General features: G+C 35.3%; 1 protein-coding gene across 2 annotated transcripts in view; it reads left to right on the top strand.

Annotated features, from left to right (window-relative positions):
* The window catches only part of rogdi (rogdi atypical leucine zipper), a 171,365-nt gene that overhangs the window by 13,874 nt on the left and 137,226 nt on the right, over positions 1–20,265 (top strand). Inside the window, exon 2 of one of the 2 annotated variants that reach the window (XM_090410250.1) lies at positions 18,119–18,190. In XM_090410250.1, the coding sequence (XP_090266376.1) occupies positions 18,119–18,190 (72 nt within the window). The remainder of the gene's footprint in view (positions 1–18,118; positions 18,191–20,265) is intronic. The other variant, XM_090410251.1, reaches the window with a different exon arrangement.

The following is a 20,265-nucleotide window of genomic DNA, read 5'->3' as shown; positions in this document are numbered from 1 at the left end:
AGAATTTCACTCAGGGACCAAGAATATGTATAGAGAATGGAGACTGTTGAAAAAACAAAATGTTCCAAATTAATAGAAAATATATTAATCTATGTGAAAGCCATTGTTAAGCTAATTAATTTTTAGAAGGTAGATGACAATAGGTGATATAATAATTATTATTATTATCAACACCCGACCTCTGCAGTCAGCGACTTATCATGGGAGGTACTCACTATTGCATCCAATGCTCATCCAATCGCATCTTAAACTGGTTCAATGTGTCCACATCCACAACACACTCAGGTAATGCATCCCACTCACCAACCACCCTCCAATCAAAGAACCTGCTTCTCACTCCTTTGCTCACATCCTCCTTATACAGTTTCCAGCAATGGCCTCTTGTTCTACTCCCCTTTCCAATTCTATGAAAAATCTCTTCCATGTCTACCTGATAACAACCCCTGACCAGTTTATATGTCTCAATCATATCCCCCCCCTCCTCTTCCTCCTATTCACGAGGCTGTGCAACTTGCATTCTCTCAATCTGTCCTCGTACTCCACATTCCAAAGATCACTGACCTTTGTGAATCTTCTCTGTACCCTTTCCAACATATCCTCATCACCATGAAAACCCAGCGACCAAATCTGTGCACAGTAATCCATATAAGGCCTGATCAAGGCCTTATACAATGAAATCATAACCTCTCTGTTTCTGCATATCAGGGTTCTCTGTATCATCATCATTGCCATTATTCGATGTAATGTCTTCACAACTTGTGTATTGTGGCCCCTGAATTTCAGGTCCTTGTCCACCATCACTCCTATATCTCTCATCTCCTCTACTTCTGTTAAAGTTTCCTCACCAGGTGCATACTTTGCATCCCATCGTTGCTTACCAAATCTCAAAACTTTACACTTGGCAACATTGAACTCATAATTCCACTTACCTGCCCATTCATGTAGTCTATTCAAGTCCTCTTGTAAGGCATTAACATCATCCTGACTGTTTATTGCTCTCCCCAGTTTTGCATCATCTGCAAACAGCTGGGTATCACTAGTTAAACCCAACCCAATATCATTAACATACAAATTGAACAACAATGGCCCCAAAACTGACCCCTGTGGCACACCACTGACCTTTCTCTTTCGAGATACTGCACCCCCATATACAACTTTCTCATACCTATCTGACAGCCAGTCACTGATTCAACACAGAAGTCTGTTATCCAATCCCATCTGTTTCAATTTATTTAAGAGCTTGTCATGTGGCAGTCTATCAAAAGCCTTTGCAAAATCCAAGTACACCACTGTATGTGCATCTCCTCTGTCCAAGATATTTGTCACCTTGTTATAGTACATAAGTAAGTTATTGAAACATGATCTCCCCTTAACAAACCCACAGAGAATACTGCTGTTATCAACCCATTTCTGTATCCTACTTCTCACCAATCTCTACAGGACCTTCACCACAACTCCAGATATACAGACTGGTCTATAATTTGAAGCTACAGCCTTTTACCAAAGTCAATAGATGATGATAATTAAATTATATTGTCTGTTATCATCCTTTTAAAACTTTTTAAAAAGATGATAACAGACAATATAATTTAATTATCATCATCTATTGACTTTGGTGAAATTCAGGGGTTAGTTTTTCTAGGAATTCTTGGTCTTGAATTAGAAATTTTCTAGGAGATCTTGAATTAGAAATTCAAGGGTTAGTTTTTCTAACCCTTGCAATGTGGCATTGTAATGTCAGGTCTTGAATTTCAGTCCTAAGGATCAAGATTCAAGACCCGAATTCCAACAATGTAATGTACAGCCCATTTCTGCTCTCCATTGAAAAGTCTTCCTTTTTTTAAATTAATTTATTTATTTTATATGCGACTTCTACTTCCAAAGGGTTGTAAACCTATAAGATTACATTTTTATATTTTTTATTTGATTTTTATCATTATATTATAATTTTAATTATTTTTTTTAAAACTCTGGAAACCCTTCACACCAAAAATGGATATTTTTGAAGCTACTTCAAGCAGGCCTCTGATAAGCAGGGCAGTAGTTTCATACTGGATGATGATAGTCCTCTCACACCCAAAGACAATTATAGACATCCTTGTTGCTAATGACCAGCTTCAGTTTAAGATTTATTAAGATATAAATGACAACCCCACTCATCTGTCCAAGTGAATGATAATTCACTTGGACAGATGTCATTGTTCATTTAAATTTTCTTGAAAGATGACAGTGTTCATTTAAATTTTCTTGAAGGGATGGTGATTATCACCATCACTTCTCTTCCCAGTATTGCATCACCATCTGAATATTCTCTACCAGGCTACATGAAATATCATTAACAAATAAATTAACGATAACAAATAGCTGTCCAAGAACAGAAACCTGTTTGACTCCATGGTGACTCTCATTTTCTCGGACAATCCCACCCATACCTACATATGGTGTCTCCTTCAACTTGTAAACAAACTTGCCATGCTGCAGCCTGTTAGATGCTTTTGACAAGTCCAAAAATATCAGTATACAAATCTCTTTATCTAGCACAATTGTCTTTTTTTTTTCCCACAGAAAAGTGAGATCTAATCTTTATAATATAATAAATTTAGCTTAATCCTTTATCCAAGTGTGAGCAAACAAAGTTTGCACCTGAAAGTATCTTCAGGACTGGGTTAAGGTGGTACAACACCAGGGCACTCCTTGCAAAGGTGGAGCAAGCTATCAACACTCCTATCTCAGTATCTCCCATAATGCAAAACACATCTCCTTGCAGATATGTCTAATGTTATGCATTAAGGGAAGGGCCACAACCCAGACTAGTTTTGACCTTTATTGAGGTCTCTTCAGTGGGAGCCAGGCCCAAGTGGAGATACCAGGCAGAAGCATTAGCAGGTCATCTCTACCTATAGGAGTTGCCAAATGGTGTGCCACCCTTTTTTAATAAATTACTCTGGATTTAGAGAATATATTATACTCTAACTAAATAACTCTAAATATATTATACTCTAACCAAGAATTCACTTGGTTAGAGTATAATAAATTTAGTTTAATCCTTTATCCAAGTGTGAGCAAACAAAGTTTGCGCCTGAACGTATCTTCAGGACTGGGGTAAGGTGGTACAACACCAGGGAACTCCTTGCAAAGGTGGAGCAAGCTACCAACACTCCTATCTCAGTATCTCCCATAATGCAAGACACATCTCCTTGCGGATATGTCTAATGTTATGCATTAAGGGAAGGGCCACAACCCAGACTAGTTTCGACCTTTATTGAGGTCTCTTCAGTGGGAGCCAGGCCCAAGTAGAGATACCAGGCAGAAGCGTTAGCAGGTCATCTCTACCTATAGGAGTTGCCAAATGGGCTCCCACCGAAGAGACCTCAATAAAGGCCGAAACTAGTCTGGGTTGTGGCCCTTCCCTTAATGCATAACATTAGACATATTCGCAAGGAGATGTGTTTTGCATTATAGGAGATACTGAGATAGGAATGTTGGTAGCTTGCTCCACCTTTGCAAGGAGTGCCCTGTTGTTGTACCACCTTACACCAGTCCTGAAGATACTTTCAGGCGCAAACTTTGTTTGCTCACACTTGGATAAAGGATTAAACTAAATTTATTATACTCTAACCAAGTGAAAAATAAACTTTCAACATCAATAATCTTTATAATGTGCTGACTTTCACATAGAATCCTATGTCTATTAGCCCAATACAAATTCTGAACCTAACTAATCTCTTCAATCTTTAACCATGAAACATATAGACTGCTCTGTAATTGTGACTTGAAGTGTCTTAGCACAACTTTTGTGCGCTGTTTTGTCCTCTTTTAATTCTTTAGTATCTTCCTTGTTCTAAGACTTTCATTAAACAGTCAGGTCGAGGGGACTAATCTTTACAATGTGCTGATTTTCACATAGAATCGTATGTCTATCTGCCATATACCATATTTTAATCCTAACTAGTCTCTCCAATACTTTAGCTCTTGTCATAGTCCCTAAAAATATCCCCCCCCCCCCATTGCATGCAGTACTAAGAAGGAAGGCAAGCTTTACAACAACTAGAAGTGAATGAACTTGAGATGAACAAAGGAGATTAGATGTTGATGTAGCTTACTTTGTACATCTCAGGTTCATGCACTAGTTCTTGTAGCATTTGTTTCCTTCTGAGTGTTGTGTCATCGTTCACACCAGTAGGAAATAAATTGACAGAGCACGTATTATATGTATTATATAAAGCCTCCATAGCTCAGTCAGTTTAGACAAAGTCCTTTGGTTGGAAAGACCTGAGTTTGATTCCCATCTAAGATGTGAGGAACCTTTATCTGGTGTCTCTTTTGACTAAAGGTGAGTTAGCTGGTCTCATGCAGAGGTAAGGGATTTTTTCATTCAAAAACTTGGGTTTTTCATTCCCCAGAACAGGCAAACTGACTCTGTGAACACGCGCATCTACAGACATAGGACACTTTAGGAAAGCTTAGGGCTAACCACTTTATCCTTAAATTATGGTTGAGAAGTCCAGGAATAATTGGGAGATTGTGGGTGCTTAAGTGCCTGTTAGAACCACTGATACGATACGTATTATATAATTCTACTACACTGTCTTGAAGTGTAATCTTTTCATAATTATTCTTCTTTTTGCTTTCCACATAGCAGAACTCTCTTGAATTCTGTTCTGCCTGACTGCCAATTGTCTCTTTTTGTATTGCACTTTTTCTTCCTCTTCTATACCTTATGCATTTGATAACTGCCTACTGTATCCTTCATAGATCATTTGGTTTCAACAATGCTCTTTGGTTGGAAGGACCTGGACTTGAATCCCATCTAGTATGCAAAGAGCCTTTATCAGGGCTTTTCAATTAAAGGTGTGTTAGCTGGTCTTATATGGAGGTGGCAGGGCTTTCCTCTCATAAACCTTTTTTTTTTTTCTTTTTTTTTTTGTCCCACAATCAGGCAAACCAGTCAGGAGAATATGCAATTTACAGAAAAATTACATTACAACCCATGGCATTATATTGGTTTCATAAGATGATGCCATACCTGCCCACATATAGAACTTCTCATGGCTATTGTATTATCATGTGCTATCTAACTGCCTGTTATCTCTATCTCTTCCATAACAATCTTTTACTCACTGCTTGTATAACTTTGTTTTTCAGCCACTTTACTCCTATCTTATTTATTTGCCTGACTGACTATTTAGTATACAGTTGTATGTTGTTTGTGTTAGATGTTTTAGTCAGTGTTCTATGAATTGCTTTTCCTTGCAGCTTATCATTTCATGATTTTGATGGGAGTTAAATATGGATTTTTTTTCCAGTTTATATTACACCTTATTGTTTCACTTTTTTTTTTGTCTGAAACCTTCAGCTTTGGCCACCTTCTAGGTCAGTAACTCTTGATTGCTCATTGACCAGTGGCAGTGTTATTATCTCATTCATATCTATCTCCTCTGTGGCTATTAACAAATCCAAAACTGAAACCTTTGATTATTGTCTAAGATCCCTCCAAAGCTGTAGATATTCACACTCTACTTTTGTACATCATCTCCTCTTTCAAGTCTGTATTCCTATGATTAGGGTCATTGTCATATTTGTACTTTCCTAACCAGTTTGTCTAAACATTTTGTGGTCCTTGGCCTCTGCATTTCCAGAATCCTGTCAAATAAACTCTTATTTCAGTCCTATATGAAATAATCTCAAAACTGTCTTATATATTGTCATTTTTCACGTACAATCTGAGTAGTCATAGTTCTACAATCATAAACAGTTTTGGAGTTTCCAGCATGAAACAGAATGTTCAGTCAATAAATATATTTCTGAACATCAACACCACATCCTACTCATCAAACTATAAATCTAGCCTGGCATAGCATGGAACTGAAAATGCGAACCATAAGATCCAGTGGAAAAACAAAACTTTTGTACAGGTCTATTTACAGATATGAATGACTATTTAAAGAACATACTGAATTTCTACTTTATCAATCAGACCTTAATAGTAACGAGTTCTTTACCATTCCAAAATTTGGGAAATTGTTATATTCAGTTAAGTTAATAAATAATTTAATTAATTATCATTTACAACCAAATAACTTTGAAATTAATAAATAACTACATGTACAGAGGGATTCAAATTTGGCTTATCTATTTTTGTACTGTTCTATTTTTCAAATTTCTTATTGTTCTTTGCTCTCATTGATGAGGTTTTGTGATATGTAAGATGAAATATTTATAAAATATAATTTTCTGCTGTGGCACACATGTGACTGTTTAATCATTAGCAAGCAGTATCTTCCAGCTTTCTATCTTCTTTGAGGATTTAATCCTTCCATTTCTGTTCTTGCCTTAATATCATCCTTTTTCTATATATGCCAGTGAATCTTGGGCAAACTGATGCATTTGGTATCACAAACTCATTATCCATATTTCCGACATCTTGCATTGGTCTGCAAATGTATCCTATAAGTTGCACTTATGTCATTATTCTTTTGTACTTTCTCCATTTTGAGGCCATCTCTATCTATTCTCTCTCTCTCTCTACCATACTTGCTATAGTCTCAATATCACACCTCTCTCTCTTCACCTTAGTTGCTATAGTCTCAATACCACACCTTTGTACATTCTCTCTCTCACACATACTGATCAGTCTTTTTTTACCTCCTGAAGTACTGAATGGATAAACGTCTCTCTTATACCTATTCATTACTTCACTCTGATGCATTCTTTCACTTTGTTCTGTCATAATCTCGCTTACCTTTGCATTCACCTTTCTCCTGAACTTCCACACCCTACCTCTTATGCTCTCTCTCTCTCTCTCACACACACACACACACACACACACACAGCAGTCATTCCAAATGTCTGGCACCCAATCCATTTATATCTAGTTCATTTCTCTTAAACTATCCCAGCTTCCCTTCAAATTCACTCCATGCACTTGTGAATTGCACTGCACACCTTTTGCCTCACGCAACCCAGCCAATAGTAATAGCATTGTTACATTTAGTTAACGTAACATTTGTTACATTTAGTTAATGCATAAACCTCTTTTTCACTTATGCTGTTATCTTTCATTTGCCAGAATGTTGGAAACCTTTGTAGGTTTTTTTGACCCTTTGGTTGGAAAGACCTAGGTTTGAATCCCATTTAGGATGTGAAGAACCTTTATCAGAGCTTTTTCAACTGAAGGTGAGTTAGCTGGACTCATGTGGAGGTGGCAGGGTTTTCCTTCCCGGAAACTTTGGTTTTCATCCACAAAGCAGGCAAACCAGCCATTAGAACACACACAATTAACAGACATAACACTAGCCTCAGAGCTTGAGTGGTTTCAATTGTGAATCCAGATAAACCAAACCAATCCAGAATGCTTATTTCAAATTCCTTTCTGTATCCTTTTTTTTCTTCCCGTACCTTTTGAGTGGTCATTTATGCTGATAACAACAACTGCTAACTGTGACAATGATGCCTGTTTATTCCTTCCACACAATCTCAGTTATTCATTTCATTATGTCATTAGAAAAAGTCTTATGTTCCCTTTTATTCTCTTCATCATTAACAACCAAATCTTCATACAAAGCCATTTGATTATCTTTGAAACCTCCTCTTCTATAGTAACTTTCTCTCTTTCATGCATGATAGCACCAGTAATTTCTTCACATGTCTAATTTTAAACATCTTCAGCTGACTTCACTTTTAATTTTTCTCAGTGTCATTCATTGCAGTTCTCCCCACTTCATTTTTTTTGGGGGGGGGGGATTTACTCTCAGCTATATAAGGAAGTACAGAGACATGATCTGATAAGTATAGCACAGAAAGACCAAAAAAGAAGAAAAAAAAGACTAAATAAGGAGGAAAGACTAAAAGAGTTAATAATTAATATTAAGAAAAGAAAGTGTTATATATATAAGGTGAATTTGACTGAGGAGAAACAGCACAGTAACCAGTGATGCATAATTATACTTCAGGTTTTTTCAGAATTTATTGCAACTTAACATAGCATGCTTGAACCTGTTTATAAAGAAATCTGACCTCCATGAAGTTGGGAGGATAGGAGTACCACCTTAACTACCATTGCTTGTCATCATACAACATGCATATTTATTGTCTCCCAAAGTACATTATAACTACCATTGCTTGTCATCATACAACATGCATATTTATTGTCTCCCAAAGTACATTATATCAATGCTATGGGGAGAAAAAAAAATTGAATGTTCCTTCCCTTCTGTCTATGCAGTTTCCAGGTTTGGTATCTTAGTCTCTTCTTTCTCCAATTGTATAGATAATTTCCTGTGGATTAATTTATTCAATAACTAATACATCTCTTTTCTTGTTAACCACCAAGTTTTATAGATTACATTCTTTCAGTCATACGCAGGTTTTACCTATACTTGAAGCAGCTTGAAAAAAAAAAAGTTCCATGTTTTTGGTCTCTGACTAGAGGAATCATTATCTTCAATGCCACCAAAACAATCCTCTCTTATTTCTTGCAAGAAAGATTTCACATCCATCCCCTTACTCTTGATAATACTCATTTCTACAAATGATAGGATTTCTGAAAAAAGAGAGCCAAAAGGCTTCATTTCGGCGATGCAAAATTATTCAAATTAAGTGGATATTGAATCCAACATTATTTCAAAGCTGAATAGAGAAACTACACGAGTTTCGTGCCGAATATAGAAACTATAAAAGTTTCGGCAGATCCAGGTGTAAGCAGACCTTTCATGACAGGGACAACTCGTAGTAAAGGTGGAGCAAGAACTGATCACTATCCTTAGTATTTCCCATAATGTAAAACACATCTTCTAGCAGACATGTATGATGTTATACATTATGGGGGGGGGGGGTTCACTATCCAGAATGGTTTCGACCTTTGTTGAGGTTATTGAGTATTTACATCTGGGTCTGGCCCCCCACTGATGAGACCTCAACAAAGGTCGAAACCAGTCTGGATAGTGAACCCCCCCCCCCATAATGTATAACATCATACATGTCTGCTAGAAGATGTGTTTTACATTATGGGAAATACTAAGGATAGTGATCAGAGCTTACTCCACCTTTACTACAACTTGCTCCTTTCATGAAAAGTTTGCTTATGCTTGGATCTGCTGAAACTTTTATAGTTTCTATATTTGGCATGAAACTCTTGTAGTTTCTCTACTTGGCATTTAAAATAATGTTGGATTCAATGTCCACTTAATTTGAATGATTGGATTTCTCTTCTTGGGCTGATTTGCACCTCTAGCCTCTCCTGGCACACACACGTCTTACCTATTTATTCATTCTCGAAATAAATAAATAAATAGAATTGGTGGACTTTCCATTCAACACTCTACTTCTCATCCATACAAATCACTTTCTCTGATTGACATTTTGTTTCTCTCTTATATATTCTGTAGAGTATTTTCCTACCTGATGATCTGCTAAACTGGCCAATATCATTCTTCCTCATTCTTCAAAATGTGAAACTATGCTGTGAGAACTGTGACAACTAGCATCCATTATGCCTCATATTTCTTCCAGATCTACAGGAACTAATTGTACAGCCTCAGCATCCTTTTACAGTCAAACTGCATACTCACTGAACCTGCTACTCTCAGTCATCTTTCATTCCTTCCACTTCAATTGTGTGGAATTGCTTTGGAAATGCTTCTTCCTCATGAAGCATTTCCAAAGGACTATAATCTTTAGCATTCAAGAAGAATATCAACAGATTATTATATTCCAGACCCTGCCCTCACACATCTGTTTACCATAGGCTCTTCTGCCTTTTGTGTGCATGTGTGTGTGTGTGTGTGAAAGGAAATTGATGGTGAATATCATTATTATTATGTGACACCTCCAAGGAGTTCAAGGACTTATCAAGGAAGGGTATTTCCTTCTTTAGAATTCTCTGTCTCCACCACTTAATCCATCAACTACACAGAACATCACTACTATCATTATTTACACACAACACCATCTACTACCTGCCACCACCACCACCACCACTAATATTTTTTGTCTGTAAATTGTGTGTGTTCTCATGACCGATTTGTTTGTGTGTGGGATGAAAAACTTGCATTTCTGGGGAAAAAAAAGCCCTGCTACCTTTGTATGAGATCAGCTAACTCATCTTCACTGGAAAAAAAAAGCATATGAAGATTCCTCTTATCACAACGAGAATCAAACTTAGTCCTTTTCTAATTAAAAGGTGCAGTGTACTGTCATTCTTCCAATTGCACTATGGAGGTACTTGCAGAATCCCTGAAATTATTTTCATTCACAAATAAAATATAATCTCTTCATGCAGTGAATGCTACATTCTTATTCACTGGCATATATTAAAAATGATTGACAGTTTAACTTAATGCTGCTTCTGCTTCCTCAAGGATTATTTCAGCAACTTTATATTACTAATTTTCATCTAAATCCCTTTCAGAATCCAAGATTGACTTTGTCACAGATAGCTTTATTTAATCACTTTTGGCAGTCAGGAATCATAGCAACACATTCTTGTTATACTTTTTCCCATTTCCTAAGATCGTGATTGTTTATTTAATTCTGAGCAAAAGGCACTCATCTTCTCTGAGTGCCTTTTGCTCAGAAATCTCTTTCACATACATTGTTTTTTCTTTTGCTAACCCAAAAGGTGTTCATATATTTAATAATTCCATCCAGAAGAATATCTGAGTCCTTGTCAGATGGCAACTTTAAAGTTTAATAACTGTGGGTGTTCTGTAAACTGGAAGGAGGGAACTAGTTAAATAATCCAATAAAAAATCATTGGATTCATTTTCATATAGAAACATATGCAATTGATATTATCCAGGAATTTGTTAATTCCTGGTTAATTTCAGATGATAAAGCTGCAAACACATGATCTCGAGCAGCGTTTCTTAACCTTTCTAAGCCCAAGGACCATCAAAATGTCTAAAACAATTCTACAGACCACTAAGTTACAGAGGCATAGCTGTGGGGATGCTGGCGATATGTCCCGTGCGGCACTTTTTTGGCGTTTAAGAAATCTTGCCATACTGTCTATAAAACAGCAACTGAGTGATGAAATAGATTTCAACAATGTCATCGATTTTGCGAACAGAAAGCAAGAAAAATAACATTTTAGAATGTTGGAATTAAAATTTTACTTCAAAAATAAACATAGTGTTTTTACTTTATTTCCCTATACATCGTTTTGACTTTTTGTAATTTTTTTAAAAACCTATGCAGGAATTACCAACGTTTCGGAAAAACTGTGCCATTTATAACATAATAAATTTAAAAGCATGTTTTGAATACATATAGAAACATAATTAATTAAATTGGAAGTAAACAATTAAAAATGTATCATCATTGAACAAAGTTTTAATTTTTATTAAACAAATAAATAATATGATATAATTATGTTACTACTTACTTTTAATGAGATGGGTGAGCTTCTCGGCCCTTGCAGAGTTGCTGGATATCTGGCTCAATATTGGTTAACTTCAGTCGAAGATTGGCACACACACACACCAAGACGATTTCTGTATTTGTTTTTATTTGAAAGAGCGATGAAAGTCTTTTCTCACAAAGATAGGTTGTAGAAACCTACATGACGATTTTCAATGCTTCGTGAGATAATTCGGGAAATTCACTTCTCACTGAAGGCTAGATCCAAAATCGAGCCAAACCAAGATCACAGAATTGCATTTTAAGTCCACTGTCACTTGAAAGCTCAATTAACTGTTCTGCTTTCGATAACGAAAGGTCTTTTTCATGACTGCAAGCCTGAAATGGATCGCGAACCCACAGAAATTTCTTATAAAAGTTATTCGGAAAATATGTTTCAAAATTCCATTTCAGATTTTTGAGGTGGTCACAAAAGTTCTTTTCAGAAACTAAGAATCAACAAAAATATAATTTTCCACTAAAAAGGTGCAAATTGTCTGTCTTTTACATAATTAATCCATAAAACCATTTTTTTTTTCGTATGCCTTTATTTTGTCATAGGCATCAAACCAGTTAAAGAATTTCCCTGAAGAGAGAGATTTAGTTCATTTAATTTTGAAAAACATGTCTGAAAGATAGGATAGTGTTGATAACCATGCTTCGTCAACAAGGAGTGATGCAAAATCAGAATTATGTTCATTTACAAATAATAAAACTTCGTGCCTTAATTGCAATAACCTAATAAAATAATTAGTACTTTGCCCCTGGAAAGCCAGCAAATTTCAGAATGAAGCAAACATTGTATATATTCACTGCCCATTTTCATTGCAGAGTATTGAAAAATAACCTGTTATTTAATGGTCAAGCTTTAATAAAATTAACTAGCTTTACAGCATTGTATAGCACAGTTTTAAATTCTGGTGGCATTCCTTTTGAGGCTAACGCTTCCCCATGTATGAAACAATGTACCCAATTCATATCCGGAGCTACTTCCTTGACCATAGAAACAACCCCACTATGCCTGCCTGTAAGGGTGCGAGTTCCATCCGAATAGAAGCCTATACATTTTCTCCACTGGATCCCTTTGTGTATTATGTAATTATTGAGAGTGTGAAATATTTCTTTTCCAGTTGTTCGGGATGGCAAAGTTCTACAAAACAGAATATCATCATGAATGTTGTTATCATATGCATATCTTACATAGCATATTAACTGTGCATGATTTGTAACATCAGTAGTCTCATCAATTTGTAACACATAATAAGGGCTCATCTTAAATCTTTTGATTAATGAGATTCTATGTCACCTGCCATATCATTAATTCTGCAACTGACAGTGTCATTTGAAAGAAGAATCAAATCAACATCTTTTAGTAACTTGTTGTCAAACACAGTTTTTACCACATCTTTTATAGCTAAAAGTAGTAAATTTTCCCCGATAGAATGAAGTTTCCCTGTTTTCGCTATGTGCAAACTTAAGAGATAGGATGCTTCCAGTGCCTTGCTATTAATCGAACTCAAGGCCGAAACTATATCTTTCCCATGATTTAATATCCCTAAGCGTTGCTGAAAAAATTCAATTGACTTATTTTCACATCACAATGTTTAGTTTCTAAATGTCGTCGGAGTTTTGCAGGTTTCATGCACTCGTTCGACAACACTTCATAATACAAAACACATTGAGGTTCCTGTTCACTTTCATCTCCACACCAAGTAAACCCTAATTCCAAATATGAACTGTTATATTTCCTACTGCATTTTTTTTTTTTTTTTTGAACTGCTTGTTTCTTCTACTTTAATAGTATTAGATTTACTCACCGTTACAACACGTGTATCACAATTAGGGTTAGCATCACCTGTTTTATTTGCTCTTCTTTTCAAAGTCTTAGTTCTAAGCCACTTTCCATTATTAAAAAACTTTTTGGAAAAATATATAAATACTGAGTTAACTCACTACACACTTTATCCAAGTATCACTTAGCACTTCTGAAGATATATTGAGCCTTGGTTGAAGGAGGGAAACCTTCAATAATAAAAATCAATAAACAACAAGCAATTGGTTGAAATGTGGATAACAGATGTTCACTTGAAATCTGACAAAATAGCAAGGGAAGGCAGAAGCAATAAAACTGTATTGTTGTTCACTTCACCCCTCTTTTATTATTCATCATTCTGCTGGCTACAAATTTAGGGGCAGAATAACGAATAACAAAAGAGGGGTGAAGTGAACAACAATATAGTTTTATTGCTTCTTCCTTTGAACATTCTGATGCTATTTGTTGGTTTTTTTAAGTCTATATTTGATTTCAATAATTTTTACATATTCAATTTTAAATTGTTTTGTTTGGATAATTAAAAAATATATATTTATTTATTTAATTTAAGTCTTCTTGCGGACCATCTGTCCCATTGTCATGGACCACCTGTTGAGAAACACTGATCTAGAGAATGAAATCAGCAACCACTTTGGGAGAAAATATTTACTAGAAAATAACTGAATACAATTGAATGAATAATCGCTACAAATTTAGGGGAAGAATAACGAATAACAAAAGATGGGTGAAGTGAACAACAATATAGTTTTATTGCTTCCGCCTTTGAACATTCTGACGCTATTTGTTGGTATTTTTAAGTCTCCATTTGATTTCAATAATTTTTACTTATTCAATTTTAATTTGTTTTGTTTGGATAATTAAAAAATATATATTTATTTATTTAATTTAAGTCTGCTTGCGGACCACTTGTCCCATCGTCGCGGACCACCTGTTAAGAAACACTGATCTAGAGAATGAAATCAGCAACCACTTTGGGAGAAAATATTTACTAGAAAATCATATATATATAAAAAAAAAAAAAAAGATATGGAAAAACCGGATAATAAAAAGAATCTAATACTTCATTATCATTCCTTGATTATTTAATAAAGTAGTTTCCTGGTGACTTTCTTGGCTTCATTTTACAGAAAATCTCATTGTGAACATGTTTTAGGAAGATATGCTCATAGTGATTCCGTAATAAAGTTAATTAGAAACTTGGTATTATTAAAACCCTGACTCATTGAGTGAATATAATACATAAAAAAATAAAAAATAAAAAAATAACGAACATTAAAAAAAATGAACTTGAAAAAAACACAATAAAAAATGCATTAAACTGTCCTTTATTTGAAAAATATCTGAGAACAGATCAGCTTTATAGCTGATCTGTTCTCAGATATTTTTCGCAAACAAATAAAATTAATCATTCTGCTTTTCTCCATTTTAGAAGTTAGCTTCTTTCTTTCATCTATTAATAAGGTCCATGGTTTCTTTCAGGAATTTATAGGATTCTTTATTCATGCATTTTAAATTACTGTGGATCAACTTCACCATTCTGCAGAAATGAGAAAGGAAAAAACGTGGATTATAATCAGTTTCACACATGGATATCAGTACTTATAAACTAGATCATGCGTTGGCTAAGGACCACCATGATAACTACAATCCAATTACAGTCCCATTACAAACAATCCATTTTTATTGTAGCTTCTTCAAATTTACACATTTGTTTAAAGAATATCATAAGGTGTTTCTTTGTACACCATCCCAACCTAACTAGACTTGATTTGGATATTAAAGCAATTTTCTTTAGTTTTGGATGGTGTAGGAAGATCTTACAGGATTTTAAATTTAAACAGACTTAAATTTGAAGAAGCTATAAGATAATAGGATTGTTTTCAAGTTTTTATAAATCAAGCAAATATTAAATCTAGCATTATTTCAAAGCCAAATGTAGAAACTATGAGTTTCATAAAAAAAAGTTGACCAGAGAGCTACAGGAATACACTTGCTGGCATTTATGAGTTGCCCTAGAGCAGACCATATAGAAGATATAATCACTTGCCCAAGCGTCCATTTATTGATTTATATAATTTTGCATTGCCGAAATGAAACCTTTTGGCTCTTTATTTTAGTACTTTGTTTTCAAGTTATTGTGCGGATATGGTGATGGGGTGGTAGATGGTGTTGATGTTAATTGTGTGTAGTCGGAGAATTAAGTCGTATGTTGAGATGGTAGATAAAGTGGAGCAGAGTGCCCTCCCACGAGTCCTTGGAATCCATGGAGGTCTCACATAATAATAATATGGGTCTTTGTCATCTTCAGTTGGAATGTGCTATTATTACTCTCATAGAGATAGCATCCTTTGTGGAAGCTCACATTTTCCAGATCTGGTTTTCTCATTCTTGTATCTATACCCAAACCAATTTTGTATTGAATGCATGGAAGGGCTTATGGTTTGGCAGTACATGTTCATTTGTTTAAGTGGTATTCATGACAACACAGAATGACAGGAGAATCATTAATATTTATTAACTTATTTGCTGATATTTCTCTGGTATTATATCCAGCATCTTCAGAGCACAAAGACAGTTTGTCACAGTACACAAAACAACAATTTGGTATAACAGTGGGACTAATTTAAAAAATTGTAACGGACAACACAAGGAACTAAAGTCCTAATTAGGCATGTTGGAAAAATAGAGAAAACAAATATTAATTAGATCTTAAAATGACTGTCTCCCGGATTTTGATAAATTTATAGAGCCATACTTGTTGAGGTTTGGAGTATGTTTTAAAGCTGCTGTTGATTCCAAAAACAATCTTTCTGACTTATGACCTCTGGGTAGCACTTTCATTTTCTTCCATTTGATCCTGTGTGAAGGATATCCAAGACATGATCTGCTAGACCCGACTTGCCATAATGATAGTGCTGGATATATTTTTTTATGTTCACCAAGGCAGATGTCAACAGTTCTTCCTCTCTGTCCATAGTAAGCTAGGTCACGAGAACAGGACACTTCATAAACTCCTGGATGTGATAAAGAAGAGATTGTCCTTAGGTAAATGGATGAAAGTTGCCAATTATGACATAAGGTGTAAATATGATGTGTTGCTGATATTTATTAAGCACTCTAGATATCTCTTCAGAAGTGCCTTGAATGTATGGGATGGTAACAGTTTTGCACAGTCTTTGTATGGAAGGGAATGAAGGGGGGAATTTCTGGGGGAGCATTTAGATTTTTTCTATTCTATGGGAATTATAGCCATTGGCTAAGAAGGTGTGATGGAAATGAGTGAGTTCAGCAGTAAGAGCATTGTTATTGGAACAGATAGCTCTAGCTCTGTGAAGTAGTGTTTTCAGGATACCATACTGTTCAGCTGAATGATTGTGTGACTATTTGTGCAAATATCCTTCTGTGTGTGTAGGTTTTCTATAAACAGAAAAAAATAAGGAACCACGTGGAAGCTGTGTGATTAGTGTATCCAGGAAGGGCAGACAGTCATTAGCTTCCTGTTCTGCTGTGAAGTTTATTTTAGGGTGTTGGCTATTTAAATGTGCTAAAAATGTATCCAATGTGTCTGGACCATGTGGCCAAATAGCAAACACATCAATATTTGAGAGTGTCTGTATTCATAGCTAGCTTTTCCAAGTGTTTTACATAGAAATTGGCTAAAGGGGTAGCCCATAGCTGTATCATCTAGTTGTTTGTGTATCTTTCCTTTCCATGCAAAATAACCTGCATTGTACTGTAAATTTAAATAGTTCAAATATATCTGGAGAAAACTGTGACTTTAGCAAATCAAGGGTTTTGATTAATGGTACATTTGTAAATAGTGAAGTAATATCAAGACTAATCATTGTTTGAATTTTTTAAGATACGGTTTTTCAAAATACTTTTTAAGTGAACAGAATTTTTAACAAAGGAGGGAGAATTATTTGTGAGAGTGGCTAGTAATTTAGCTAAATGTTTATCAAATTTATATGTGGGACTGTTTATACTATCCGCAATAGGGGTGTACCTTGTTTGTAAATTTTAGGTGCTCCATATATTCTTATACCAAATTGTTGTTGTTTCATGTATTGTGACAAACTGTTCTTGTGCTCTGAAGATGCTAGATATAATACCAGCAAAATATCAGTTAATAAATATTAATTATTTTCTTATCATTCTGTTCTACATCAATACCATGAAAAATAAATGAACAATTTTATATTGGTTTTTAATTGTTTGTGTCTGCTTAAAATAATTAGTAAATATAAGCAAATAATAAAATGTTACTTTATCTTGAATGTTACTTTTATTTTAAACTTGCATGGTCTTCTGTTAAATTATATCTAATAGATATATACGCATAAAACTCGGTTGTAAAACCCTTTGCTGACCATACTCTATGTATGGTTAGCAAGGTAATGAGAAGAATACTTTTCTCATGGCAGGGTTGTGTTATCTAGAGGGTGTATTTGTGAATAAGCATAATGTGAGCTGTAAGCCAGCTTGCTGCTCCATGGAGGTGTCTACATAATAATAATCTGCTGTGTTATTTTTAAAACTTCTTATGTACATATGAATTCCATTTCTCTGTCCACAGTCATTTCTAAATCCTATACCTTATCTATCTGTTGTTTTCTTATCTACTTTGTTTCTTTTTGGTGTAATTCTCATTTCATATAAGAACTGCATTTAATGCATCAGGTATCTTGATTTTTTTAATATAGTTAGCAATTTATCAATCATTATTGGTTATAAACAATTAAATTGGTTGCAACATTTCAAAAAATACATTTTGAAAGAACTTGTGGTTGAAGCATAAGCTGAGCTGATTATTGTGCCATTTTAAAATTTTTTTTATTATACTGAAATTTGTTTTTATTGCATTAAAAAGTAATTGTTTTTATCCAGCAGCAAGAATTTGATTGGCTTCTTCAAGAAGAAGTAACAGTTGTTCTTGAACAGTTAAAAAGTATTATTCTGGTGAGTTCAGTACTGTATTTTTTGTTAGCTTATTCAGAATATTAGTGAATATATCCAAATAGTAAATCTTTGTTAAGATTTGGCATATGTTGCAATGGTGAAGTTTTGCATGTTTAGTTTCTTGGTAATGCATCTGCATTCACATGCTCAGTGTATTTCTTTATGTCCATGATAATGTCTTGGTGACCAAGGGAAAATATTGGCATAATTTTTTATTAACTATCATGTTGGAGGCTTAATAGATTGTATACAGCACTCAGAAAGGATTAAAACAGAATTTAATACTTCCTATATTTGGTATCAGTCACTGAGACATCTTCAGGGATTACAAAAAAAACTAATGTAACATATGCACAAATACCACACAATACTAAGCCCAACCATGTGGGTAACACTAAATCCTATCTAGGTGGGGTGCCCTCTAAAGGCATTGTAGGTATCCTGGAATGTAAGGTGGGACCTCTGGTGATAAGTGTTTCCCAAATCTTAGGAAGCTTAATGCAACCGTATTAAGATTTGGTTGATTTCTGAGAGCTGCTGCTGCTGATGCAAAGAATAGCCTCTCTTTTTTGAATTTGCTGTGGTGGAGCATGGTGTTTTTTTTTCCATGAGATCCTGTGGGTTGTATCCAAGACATGGTCAGCCAGGCTTGACTGATCATAGTTGTGGTTGCAGATATATGACTTATGTTCCTCCAGGCAGATGGTTGCTGATCTGCCTGTCTGTCCAAAGTATGCCAGCTTACAGGAACAGTGTATATACTTTATAAACTCCAGGCAGTGAGAGAGGAGGGAGCTGATCTTTTGTAGAATGGATAAGGGTAGAAGTTTGCGGTGGGGCTTGAATGCTGTGTGTAGGTTGCACTTTTTTAAAATCTTGGCTATTTTTTCGGATGTAGGGTATGGTGATGGCATTTCTAAACTCTTTCTGAAGAGAAGACCGGGAAATGGGGGAGGAACTAATAATTTTTTTAATACTGTGATCGCTGTAGCCATTGGAGAGGAAAGTGTTGTGTATATGGTCAAGCTCAGTTGTAAGGACTGTTCTTTGTGGGCTCTCTTGGTAAGAGTTTTAATAATGCTATATTGTTGAATGGGGTGGTGGTGGGAGAGCTTGTGAATGTATCTGCCTGTGCGCGTGGGTTTTCTATATACAGTGAAGGAAAGTGTACCGTTAGGAAGGCGTGCAACTGAGGTGTCTAGGAAGGGTAAACAATTGTTCTTTTCCATTGTAAACTGGATTCTTGGATGTAGGCTGTTGAGATGACTGAGGAAGGAGTCTAATGTGTCTGGGCCATGATGCCAAATAGAGAACACATTATCTACATATCTTAGCCAGATAGAAGGTTTGAAAGGGGGCTGAGTCTATGGCTCATTTTTCAAAATCTTCCATATAAAAATTGACAAGAGGAGGTGAGAGGGGGGGGGGGACCCATGGCGGTTCCCCCCTCTATCTGCTTGTAGATTTTATTCTTCCAAGAAAAATAACCAGAATTGATGGCAAAGGAAAAGTGATCTAAGATATCAGAAGGAAAAACGTTTTCTAAGAGTGTTAATATCAATTAAGGGAATATTGGTAAACAATGAGGAGATGTCAAAGCTTACCAATATGTCTGTGTTATTTAAGGTTAAATTTTCTATGAGGGTTTTAAAATGGATAGAGTTTTTTATATAGGATGTGGAAAGTCCAGTGAAGGGGGTCAGAGAGTGGGCCAGCTGTTTTGACAGTTTGTAGCATGGTGCATTAGTGGCGAATTGGGTTTTTGTGGATTTTTGGTAAGCCGTATATTCGGGGGGGACAGAAACAGAAAGGTTTGAGTTTTTTTTGTGATGTCTGGAGGCCAGGAAGATACTTTTTTAAGTAAGTTTTTTAATTTTTTAACTTGTGTTTTGTGGGGTCGTGTTCTAGCGTTGATGTAGGTAGAGCGATCTCGGAGGATAATCGCCATTTTTTGATTGTATTCCGCGACATTAAGAACAACTGTGGCATTACCCTTATCCGTTCTGGTGATGATGATACTTTTTTCTTTCCTTAATTTCATGAGAGCAGTGAGTTGGGTGGACGATAAATTACTT

Source organism: Typopeltis vanoorti, chromosome 20, assembly GCF_054136105.1.
Source record: "Typopeltis vanoorti isolate ZY-2024b chromosome 20, IOZ_Tvanoo_1.0, whole genome shotgun sequence".
In the NCBI taxonomy this organism is placed as follows: Eukaryota; Metazoa; Arthropoda; class Arachnida; order Uropygi; family Thelyphonidae; genus Typopeltis; species Typopeltis vanoorti.
Note: the sequence above shows the minus strand (reverse complement) of the source record. Positions and strands in the feature narration are given on the sequence as shown.